General features: G+C 41.0%; 1 protein-coding gene across 2 annotated transcripts in view; it reads left to right on the plus strand.

Annotated features, from left to right (window-relative positions):
* Window positions 1–12,727, plus strand: part of LOC144791816 (zinc metalloproteinase-disintegrin-like VLAIP-B) — a 263,161-nt gene that overhangs the window by 153,718 nt on the left and 96,716 nt on the right. For both annotated transcript variants that reach the window (XM_078666597.1, XM_078666598.1), the window contains exons 13-14: window positions 8,009–8,098; window positions 10,662–10,857. In XM_078666597.1, coding sequence (XP_078522723.1) covers window positions 8,009–8,098; window positions 10,662–10,857 — 286 coding nt within the window. The remainder of the gene's footprint in view (window positions 1–8,008; window positions 8,099–10,661; window positions 10,858–12,727) is intronic.

Here is a 12,727-nt window from a genome sequence, read left to right on the forward strand (position 1 = left end):
CCACCTCTACTCGGACAACCAGACACCATCATGAATTGCTCCAGAGTCCAGTGCTTAATTTTTAATAAAAAATAAATAAGTGCAGGGGCCCTCGTCAGGACTAGGAGCTGTAGTTACACTGCATATTGCCACTGTACTAACACAACTACTAACCATCACACTTCTACACGTGTGACATATCAGACTGTTCGAAGCTGCCAAAGCTTTAAGAATAGCTTGGTTGGTTGGTATTAGTTGTTTTTAATGTATAATAAATTAACAAATAACTGTTTTTCTGCTCATCTTTATATTGCAAAAACAGTGCTGCCATGTGGCAGCTGTCATAAGTGCAGGTCCCGGCAATTAAGTGCTGGTGCTGAGCACCAGAAACCACTGGCTCAAATTACGCTCTGCACCAGACTCTGGCCTACTGGTGCATTTCCAGTCTGCTGCTTCAATGTTGCAGGACCTGAACCCAGACGTTCACAAGAACAGTAAATGACGTGTTTTAAAGATGCAACACTGTGGCTGGGTTCCAGACACCTGCAGGCAACATTCTTTATCACTCTCTCTGAACTTTACGGGAGAAAGTGTAGCAAAGTTGTATACATTCAAATAGCAGAAAAATAGGATGAACCACTCTCACTTCAAATCCTTATGCACACGGTCTCCAGATAGTTTTTTATCTCAATTGTTGACTGCAGGTGTGTTAGTCTAATTAGTTTATGGAAGTAAAACAGGAGTACAACACACAGAAAGGGCACACCTCCAGTCCAGACACCTTGTCAATCCTAGTAAATCTACATTATGATGAATTTACAACACATATATCTAGCAGATGAAGAATGCCATGCCGTAAAAGCAACCTTATTACGAACTTTTGTAAAAAGATAATGAAAGGTGAAAAAGAACAGCTGTTATTGAGTCTTACTGCAGTCACCAGAACTGTACTTCCACTGCCATATTGCAAGTGTGGGTCATGTTTAATAACCAGTGGTAAAATGCCCCTATTCTAAAAACCCACGAGGAAAAAGACAAATGAAAAATGTTCTGGAGCACCAAGGGCAAACCTATTGTTACCCAGCTGGCGATCCTTGCTCTTTAGGTCTCGCCTAGCGTTGCAGCGCACATGTGTTGGTCGCTCTGCGAGGCTTCTTGTAATCAAGCCAATTTCAGAAGTGGAGTCTAGGTTCCACCCCTTCTTTCCATTGGCTTGCGTCACAGTGCAGGCTAAACCCTTGCTTTCTATTGTTAGTGAGGCTTTTTAGTCCCTCCTTGTTACCGCCTTGTCTCCTTTTGGCCCCGCCCACCCGGACTGGATCTTTTACTCGTGGCATGACAGTGTCTTTTAATTAGCCGCTGAGCACTTTTTTTTTTCTTGTTTTGTATGCTAGGCTGCAGAATGGCACATGTGGTTTCTAGCCACCTGTGTGCACTATCTCGTGCTGACGTCCTCAAACTTCACTTTCAGCTGCGGTCTATCAATCTGGCACATGTCGCGTGCATGAATTCGTCAATTAAAATTGCATAAAAGGGAACAGAGGTTGCCTGGGGATGCAGTCGCCATGTCAGAGTCAGATCTCAGCAGCGGAAAAGGCCTGCCAGCCTGTTAATCAAGCTGCACCTGCAAGATAAACCGCAGTTCGCACATCACCAAGCGAGCAGCTGGCCTGCATCAATCCCGCGGGCAGCACACCCGTTTAAACGTGGGTCGCCGACAGACCGCGCGCACAGGAAGCAATCACTGAGACATTCGTTCAGGATGTTCTTGCACTCTCCAATCTATTCATTCAATTTTTATCAACTCCTTGCGCTGATCTGGGTGAAGTGGGGGTAGGGTTGTTACCTGGCCACCATTTTACCTAGAGTCAGACGGAAACCTCGACCTCACCCTAAAGGAGGCTGTCAACGGGATATGGCTGTGGGGGCATGGTTCTATGATAGTTGGCCATCCTGCTCTGAAAACAGACAGCCCCCTAGCCCAATTTACCTTTCAGCCTACCAGAGAAATACCAGAAGGCACCTCTGGCCTTAATTCTTTCTGTTTGAAATATTAACTTGACGTTGAATATACATGAGTAAATTACTTCAAAAGTATTTCAAAGTTTTACAGATTATTTATAAAAGTTTGTTAAAGTAATCAGAAGCAGAATGGCCATGTTAACAAGCATTTGCAATCCAATAGGTCTCGCATTAACAACATTTTAAGCTATTGGTATTGTAAATGACAATGCCTTTTATTTATATGTTTTCAAAACCAACACATAGATAAAGGGTTGTCATTTAACATGCCAATAGCTCAAAGTCTCGCAAATGCAACACCTATTGCATTGCAAATGCTTGTTTTCAATTAGTGGCGAAACCTGGATAGTTTACAAAGGAATCCACGATCTCGCATAGAGCTTGACCTTGTAATGCACTTTGCATTCATATCCCAGACAGCACTGTTAATCAGCGCATACCCGTATTGTTCTGTGCACCTTTAACTAAGGTTTATTATGAACACTCTGATTTTGAACTCGTCAATCGCAAATATTACTTGGACATCCCCTTATTTGTGATCCTTTGCCTCTGCCCTCAATTGGTGCATTCCAGCTCACCTTCTTCTTCATTGCTCTATTTTGGGCCAACTTAAAATAACGTAATGTAGACAATACACTACTTTTATCTATTTTAATGGAATTTATTTCACTGAGCTTGTAAGGATGAAAGGCTCATTTGTCCTTGCCTTGTTTAGAATTTGCGAATTTTACACCTCTTATTGCTTTGCAATATTATGAAATTAATTCTGCCTTCCTACACTCGGAACACTTCAAATTATATGACTGTTTCTCTGATACAATTTATCTTTGCTACCACTAATTCACTAACCCTACAAGACCAAATTAAAGACTCTATATGTGCACTAGTGATGTAACCAAAGAACAGAGGGCATACCTATAGTAGAATACGCCTCGATAACCTTCAGTCAGGGTCAGCTTTAGTGCAGGTGGAGCCTGGTGCGACAATACTTCTTGGCGCCCCCATGACCTCCTTCGCCGCAGATTCCCTCACCATCACACTTTTAACAGTGCCCCTCAAGTCTCCACAACCACTCTCTCTCATGCATTTCTTATGTTATATAGCACCACTCGCCCCACTGTAAGTTGTCAGTGCACTTTACACCACATACACGTTAGACGGAGACAATGAATCATGAGTGTGTAAATCTGTGTAAAGGAAATGTTTCTTCAGCAAGAGGACTACAAGGTGCAGGAGTCACAAGTCTTCCCTAATGGTACATAGAAATGAGAGAAAGAGTCCCTATCTAGCCTCGGATTGGGTGAAGCAAAATGCTAAGTGAACACTCCCAGACCCAGTATAAACATAACCACGTATTTAACAAATCACAATAATAAGGGAAATGAGATCAAACCAATTAAAAATGATATATGAAAATTTTGTACAATTTATTTAGTTCAACAAATACATACTTTTGCAAAAATATACAGTGCCATTGTTAAAACAAGATTTAAAACAAAATGTGTCAATGCACATCAAGAACAGATTAAAACTCACACAGTTGTCAACTGTGTGAATTTAAATCTGTTCTTGATGTGCATTGACATATTTTTTTAAAATCTGGTTTGATCTCATTTCCCTTATTATTGTGATTTGTTAAATACGTGATTATGTTTATACTGGGTCTGGGAGTGTTCACTTAGCATTTTGCTTCACCCAATCCTAGGCTAGATAGGGACTCTTTCTCTCATTTCTATGTACTGCTCCTTGTCCCTGATTGGATTCATAAGGAGACCTTCCTACTTTTTATATACTTCCCTAATGGTAGACAGTAAAGTTTAAGAGTGCTAGGTCTGGAGAAGCACATATTCAAAATGTAAAACTTAACACCATGGTTGGGGATTCTCTTTACTAATAAAAATTGATTTATACCCAAATGAACCCTTTTTGCAACATTAGGATAATAAAAGACTGGGGCAAAAAAAATAACGCTCAAATCTCTACCTTGAAGTGTGCATGCAGTTCTTTGATGACAGTTAATACCTCACTGTTCCATATTAGGATTTAAATTTATAAGATGCAAGTAACAAAAGGGGCTCTCTGACACATGCAGTAAGGCACTGACCTATTTATATTGTATGCCCTTTGTAATCTGCATGGTACACGTGCTTTGCAGCAGGCACTTCAAACCCCTTGCTACATTCTGGTGAGTCTAAAATTCCACTAGACAGCTGTTCTCTCTCTAACAGCTCTATCAATCACCAGTTATATTGACATTTTTATGGCTGCCTGAAAATTGCTGAAGGCCAGGAACACTGCCACGGGTGCTTTTAAAGCTTGATTGTACTTGAAAACATGGTGCCACCCCAAAGTCATCACCCATTGCAGTGGCACCTATTGCACCACCCTAGAGCCGGCCGTGCCTTCAGTATTTGTGTGGTGAGGCTATCTTTCCTATTGGACAGTGCCCTCTTCCTTTTCCTTCAGCCAATCCTCCTCTTTCCCCAAAAATGCCCCTCGGGACTCCCTGGCATTCATAACTTATATCATAAATGTCAATAATGCTAACCTAACAGAGGCAGCTCCTCCGTGAGAGAGGAGGAGCGTCAACCAGCAAACCAAAATGCCCCCAAGCCCCAAAGATGAAAAATAAAATGGTAATAAAGTTAATTTTAACATTTTATTTATCATCCGCCTGCCACACATCGAGAATCATGATGGGGTGGGGCTTACTGAGAGCAGCAGCAGGGAGGAGGGTGGGCTGCTGGGCACTTCATTTCAAAGTGCGGATGTCGGTTTGGTGGGCCGCCTTGCGATGGCAAGGCAGACATGCACACTTTGAAACCTCTAACATTTCTCTCTTAAGATAGCTGGGTTAGAGTATGTGTAGGTCTCCAGTGCCCTTTGGAGTGCTGAGAGCAGCTGCTCCCTCCAAACCTGGCACTGCTCTCATGTAGCATGAGAGCATCGCCAGTATTGGTTAAGGCACTTCATTGGGGCCTGCCCTGGACACCAGACTGCAGGAGGAAGATGTGCCGAGAGGAGGAGGACGCATCACAGGGAAGTAGATTTTCTTTTCTTTTTTACCCACCACCTATTTACCGGTCTCACGGCTCTCCATAGATGCCAGCTACCACTGTAACCTACTTGCTGTCCATTCTCAGCTTGCCCATGTAGCTCTATTCGATCTCTTGAATGGAATACTATGAATTTCAGTACTTCATAAAAACCAACAGCCTGGGGCCGTAAGGACATCAAGGATGTCTCATTCAACCTGGTATCCGAATGAGGGTCTTCTGTAAGGCCCTTTGCCACCTATTTTGCCATTTTCCCACAGAGAGTTAGTTCAAAACTTTATGCAAAACTATTTATATTCAGATGCATACAGCTTAATAACTGTCATTTGGCTTGTTGAGCTGTTGGCAATATGTTCAGTAAGCACTGTCAAAGCATAGTATTGTCTTTAGCTACGTCCACTCAAACAGACATACTCACCACTATCAGAAACATGTCACAAAAATGTGTTAGAGGTGAATTGACCTGATTTTCATTCCAGAGTGAACCATTTATTCCACGGGACCACATGAACGCTCATTATTCCTCCATCGGTGTGCACATTTCCATATCTTTTCTTCTGCCACGTCTTATCCTAAGAAATAAATCATGTTGAAGTTGGAAGGATAAATATGCAGTTCACTTTCTCTGCTAATTTATAGCACTGCTAAATCCATATAGGGCAGTGATCTTCAAAGTTTTTAATGCCCAGCCCCTCCACTCATGGGGAGGGACTTTGAGGTATTTATAACATTCTGCTCTCCCCATTTGTGACACATTCTCTCGGTCAGAACATGAGTGCCACACAGTTTTTCCACTAAACATATTGCTCTGTTTTCAACATGAGGCACCTATTAGCCAATGTCTGCCACCTTCCCTTGTGATCAATTCAGGGCTCACAGGGGGGTATGTCTCCCAATGTGAAGACAGCTGTTTTAGGGGTTATTTTGCATAATTTGTTTATGGAGCTAGAACTACCTCCTAAGTGGGTGTTATCCAACTTCTCTACCCCTGGATCATCGCTCAAGAAAATTATATTTTGACATTCCTAATTTAAGCATTACATCCATTCTTTTTTGTATACTTCAGCGCAATGACCCTAGTGGGACGGCTATGCCAAATGTGGGTCCAGTGCACACTATTCCACTGGAACCAAATTATACCCGAGTGATGACCCTTATAAGGGTGAAACCGGTCTTGAGTTGCTTGTGTTCTGTTTCAGGGAGAACCTGGCCTGACTGTTTGAGCTGGACTGTTCCTTTTGAAGAAGGGTGAAGACTGATTTGCTTATGGCTGGGTCCAAACCAAGCTGGCATGGTGTGCAAAATAACAATAGACTTGGGTGCAGCCACAAATAGTCACCCGTGGCTGGGATTATGTCAAGCGTTCAACCCATTGCTTTTTTGTATACTTCAGCACAGGCCATTAATGATCATTGGTTTTCATGGACCCTTTTCCTATTCCGTATTCTGGCCTGTGTCAATTTCCTCTGTTCCCTTCCATGCCAGCTGCAAGTGGGTTTCATTTTCTTCTTCTGACCTGCCTAATCAATATTGCCTGATCTGTTTTCCTGCTCCAGTTCATATCTCTGTCCTCCTTTTGCATCTCCAAACCAGTGTACCAATCTGCTGCAGGCACTGTTGTATGATGGCATCAATCAGTTGCTCCCATACCTAAAATTGACAGATTGCATTGCTTTTTCTCAGCCCGACACCCGTGCCCAAAGCAGTACCCAGTTGAGTAAAATGCCTTCCCTGCATTTATTAGTTTGATTTTGTAAGTAAAAGGTACACATCAAGACAATGCCAGTTGCATAAGTCAGTGTTCTTCGGAGCAACTAAACTAGGGAACTGCTCGAGCTCTTTCTGGCAAAAATGGGTCCGAAAATACTTGCAATGTTCACTTTACTTCAGGGAGAGCCTTCGTGATGACCACCAGCCAGCGTCTGACTCACAAACTTCAAAAGTGGGCAACCTGAGTGAACATCCAGGAGAATAGCCATACCTGCCCCCCCACACAGACACACATCCAAAACATGTTATGTGAAATCATTCATAGTTAGTCTTGGGTGCAGCAAATAACATTAAGAAGCCAAACCTTCCCGTATCTTTTCTTGTGTTACAACAAAACCAAAGGATAAATGAATTGAGATAAAACACCTGTAAAATATGTCAATGCCCATTCCCTAAAAGAAGCCTGTTCAATAACCAATATGTATTCAAACGCAAACAAGAGGGCTGAAGTGGGTGGGGAAATGTGTGCTTGTTCCATATGCTTTACCACGTGGTTTCCCATCCTACCCAGGCAGTATAAGTAACAAATAAATATCATGAAAACGGGTCTGGGCCGCAGTTTGAGAGTGGCAGCCCAAGTTTGTATGTGGGCTGCGCCCATCATGACCGTGGCAAACCGCACAATTGTGCCCCCAATCCCTGCAGAATGTAATAAGGGACTCTCAAGTGTGTCATATCTCGGATATTCATTGATCTTGGGCTTAAGAAGGGTTGAAGGTCCCCATGCAAGGCCAAGGTTATAGGAGTCTTCATCACCTCACATCCCTGCATTATCCAGTAATCTGGGCTGCACCATCACGATTATTGGGAATACTGGATCCGGCTACATAAGATTGATTACATTTCCCACAATAGCTAACACTTTTCACAATACAAGTTGTTGTGATAAGATCATACTTTTTTACATTCAACTGGTGCCCGCGTGTAATACCAGTGGGAGAATGTCTCCATAGGATTTCTATGTGATTTTAATGTTTCTCTGTACAGCATGTGCACAACTTTTTGATGGATTATTTTAGTTTTACTCATTTCTGAAAAGGTCAAGAGACTGTGTCATGACTCAAGGTCTTCAAAAATGTACTCCTCTATCAGGGAGGTTGTTATTCTCTCAGACTTGTGCAGACCGCTTCTATACAATATTTGGACATCTTACAAGTGTTATTTTATTTTTTACGTAATAGGAATGCCAGAACCCCTGCTGTGACGCTACGACATGCAAACTTAAGCCCGAGGCCATGTGTGCCGATGGGGAATGCTGCGAGAATTGCAAGGTGAGAATATTAGGAAGGAGAAATGTGGTGCTTTGGAAAAAGGCGTTGTAAAAGTGCCTGTCCAGTATTTATTGATGTGCCATCCATCCCTTGTCATGGGCTGCTGACTTTATACTATCTGTGCATGCTTTCAAACTGTGCCCCACTGATGATTAGCAGGTCTATGTAAAAAGTAACATAAAAATAGAATTACCCAAAATATAACTTCATTATAATAATATATGTATATGTTCAATTTTTTTAATGTCTTTCATAACAATGGCTTTTCTTGAATAACTTTCTTACCATTACACCAAGTTCAGGCTGCGCCAGCTTTCATTGTTTAGTGGTGGCGGGGTATGGACGACATTAAAATATATATGTAACACACATACATACTAGAATTCCTTGCTGTCTTTTTTGAAGAAACAACACACCTCTTGAAATATTTGATGGAAATAGAAAAAACAGTTTGCAATGTATGATGATATAAGCCCTTAGTCAAAAAAGGGCTTGGGAGAGTTTAAAGAGGGAACTTGTGATGCAGGACTGATTAGGGATGTGAATGGCAATCTTTCTGAAGGACATATTGTGATCATGTATATTGTGACACGAAGCAGAGTGTCACCCCTAGAGTCAAAGGGTTAAGAAGTTCAATAGCATCCCCTCTTTTGGGATATTGTTGGGGGGAATTTTAAGACAAGAAGTTCAAAAATAATTTTTCAACCTGCATGTGAAACTTTATACCACCCTGATATTGCAACTCATGGAAACAACTAACAAATACTTTGAAAATAACATAGAAGTGCCTGATCTAAGACGTGTTCAATACTAAACCACTGGCTGGTTGAATTCAGGATGCCCTCCTGTAGTTCGATACCCTTTCCGTCCAAATACTTGGAAAGTACAGGAACTATCTTTTACATCCCCAACAAATCATCAGTCTTAAACGGGTTGCCCTTTATTTTTATACCCTAGGTCACTTTGTCCAGAAACTACCACTAGATCCAAACTTTAACTTTTAACCCAACACAGATGTGCCCACTGAATCCTATCCTATCATATGTTCTGTCTGACGTGGTTCTGTAATTTGTCAATATTAAACATTTCCAAATCTATCATACTGTACTCGAAAAGGAGAAGTTTGTCCAAACTGGTATGAAACTGCTGTAATGTAGCTAGTACAATACGAAACCCCTGATAGATCATTTCTTCTTTGAGCATCATCAATTCGAAGGAGCTAGAGTAACGTAGTACATTATAGTCGTAAACATCTGCATACTCCATACCATTTAGAGATATAAATGAAGTCCAAACATTATTTGAGGAATATTTCTGACTGTCTTGCACTCCCGGGTATATATACCTTTTAGACTGCATTGCACATAGTCATGAAAGTATATTTTGAGTCAGTGACCCAAAGACACAGCCTTTTCTTGGTTTTCAGCCAAAGAATAGGAAATGACGTAGAATTTCATAAACTAAAGTTACTAATGACAATAGTAATCCAGTGGGATATCCTGTGTAGATAGGAACCTGTGCCAACTTCCCTCTTCGAATCAATACGTCTGTGCTTCTACAACATATCTATAGACCTTGACTTGCCATAAAAGGCTCAACCAATTTCCCCCTTAATTTTATCTCCGGTTAAACCACGTTTTACAAAGTGGTCATAGACCTGTCGACTGGTAATAAAAGTAACTTCATAATCTACAAAGTAATAAAGGGGAGGATCTCTGCTGCAGGCATTCAACCTTATAGTAGGTTGTCACCAAGTTATATGGCCAGATAACACCTCCTAGCTGTTGTGTGTGTGTGTGTGTATATATTAAAATAATTAGTTGTTTAAACCATTATATTTCGTTTTCTTCCCTTCTTTCGTGTTTGTATAATTTGAATCTTTTATTAGGAATACTGCACTTGCATTTTATATATTGTTTTCATAGAGTTTGATGCCTTAATTTTGTCCACTACTTATAATTCTATTTTAACAGTAAATGAAAAAAAGTGAACAGTTGCAGATGTGAATGGTAATAAGGAATAAGGGTCCCTTGCTCACTTTGCCACTGGATCCAAGATAGCCTGGCTGATGAGGGTTATGAACCCGAAACCGGTCCCAGGATGCTTGTTTCCGGTCCAGGGAAGACATGGCTTGGCAGTTCGGGCTGGACTGTTCCCATGAGGCAAAGGGTCAGGCTAATTTGCATATGGCCATGTCTGAACTGGGGTGGCGGAGTGAGCTAAAGAATAATGATGGATTAAACCCAGATCAGTTTACTGGGGGTGAGTGCTTGCAATGTTCAACACTCCGTCAATCATCCCCTTTGGTTTTGCCCTGGGAATAAGCAATACACATGTATTGAGGCAACACTGCCCCTTGCCATCTTTCATGACCGAGTTCCAGGACAAACAAATACCAAAGCAATAGAAAATGGTGCTCTTTGAGGAAGAAACAAAGTAAATCCGCCAACAGAAGGCATTAGACTGAATTTAAAAAGCAATTGGGGAACTAACACTAAGGGGGTCGTACACAATTTGGAATGCAATAATGTGCAGCAGATTTACTGTTATTTTCTTTCCACAGATTAAAAGTGCTGGGATTTTGTGCAGACCAGGCAAAGACGACTGTGACCTGCCTGATTTGTGTGATGGCCAAAATGCCCAGTGCCCAAGTGACCGCTACAGAGTGAATGGCTACCCTTGTAATAATGGCGAGGGATACTGCTACATGGGGACCTGCCCCACACTGAAGAGCCAGTGTGTAGATATCTGGGGAGCAGGTATGTGGGGAAATGTCAATATGTTACTGCCTTGACTACCATCACGTTGACTGGCCTCAACATTTCTGCTTGACCTGTAGCTCTTTCAAACATTTTTGATACAATGTGAAAAAGGACCGTGGATTTAAGTTAACCATTCCCTTTTTCAAAACCCATGCACCAGTTAGGTCAATTGAAGAGCCTTGACTACTGACTATATAGACCATGCTGTTACACACAATGACTAATAAGTCACCAATAACTTCAGAGGTGATATCACTGATAATAAACAGTACCATTGTCTCCACCTTCCCGATTATTGTGCTTCACAAGCTACCTGGTAGCATTGCAACAAATTCCCACGTCTTGCGCATTTATGACTAAGAGATTTGTAAGAGGCTAGTATGCTCTTAGTGAGAGAGTTAGGTTGTGAGTTAATAGTAAACTGGCTAAAGATATTTCGTTTGGAAAGTGGGTGAATGGTTGCATGAATGAATGGTTGAGGTGCGTAGTATAAATGGCTAGGTGACTGCAAGCACGTGTCCATTGAGTGATATGACGAATTTATCAGTGAGCAATTAAATGATAGAAAAAGACTGTGTAAACGTAATTTTGTTTGTGTGAATAAGTGTGTATTCCCTGACATTCAATGACATGCTGAATACCCTTTAACCTAGAGTCTTATACCATTGCATGCCTCTTTTCCACAATTTTACAGGGCCCCACCATAACCTTTGCTGTCACAATGCAGTGGGGATTACCGCTTACAGTTTACCTCGCCTGTGCCCTAAGGGTCTCCTTCTGGAATATTTTATACTATTGATATTTACTTTAAATTTTTCAGAGCTGCTTGATTTTAGTTAATACATTTTTACTCTATTGATTAAGTCGCGTTCAGAATTCTAAGTTCTAAAATTGTATTGTTTTTAAATGTTACCATTCACACATCTCTTGAGGTTCGCCTTGATTCTCATGCAAGCTTCTAAAGTGTCAGCCAGAGGATACCTTGGTGTTGGGTGATGAAAGATGGATTTTCCCTGTGAGATTCTCTTCAACAATTTCTGTGACTCTTCTATCATGACACACGTCAAGCTTTTTGGCCTTTCTCCCTGTCGGTTTGTGACTGAGTTAGATTTTTTACAAAAACAATCAAGCTTTGCTGGAATTGTAAATGGCCAACGTAGTATGACAGCAAACCAGTGACATTAGATTATGTTTACCCTTTTGCAGAAGCAACAACGCACTGGGACAGCTGTAGATCTGGGTCTCTGAGGGAAGCAGAGAAAGTGGGGAAACAAAATGTTTTTTTACCGTTGATGTGCTCTTACAAAAATCAGTTAAATGCGTACGTTTTTTGCGAATAAAAGTGTAATTTATATTGCAGATATTTCGAATTCATTGTGTTGATTTAGAATAATAGAGTTGCATATTAATTTTCACATTTTGAAAACTTGTTATGGGTTAATTTTCTATCAAAATATATTTTTTAGGTTAATATATTAAATTGATATCTGAGTGCTCTTATTGGTTGGTATTATTTACCGGTATTACTTTTGGGTGGATGCATGGATGAAATCCGTATTTCCCTCTGGTTTTTATTTTGACAACCTATTTTGTAAACTTGAAAAAATGAGAATGTCGAACGGATGTTATGATGACCCTTCAACACACACCCTCTATCCTCCGAGCACTTAGCATTAAGCTGTTATGGGGTTGACACACTGCTGAAGAGTTGCTTAAACTCTGAGATTAAACATTGACTGAATGTTATCGGAAGAATTAAAATCTGCCCCTATGGCAACATTTCTCTCAGAGAGGGATATCTTATGTCAATGCAAGACACTCGGTCTCCAAGGGATAACATATTTATTATAAAATTACCTTGGACCTT

This window comes from Lissotriton helveticus, chromosome 11 (assembly GCF_964261635.1).
Source record: "Lissotriton helveticus chromosome 11, aLisHel1.1, whole genome shotgun sequence".
NCBI classification, from domain to species: Eukaryota; Metazoa; Chordata; class Amphibia; order Caudata; family Salamandridae; genus Lissotriton; species Lissotriton helveticus.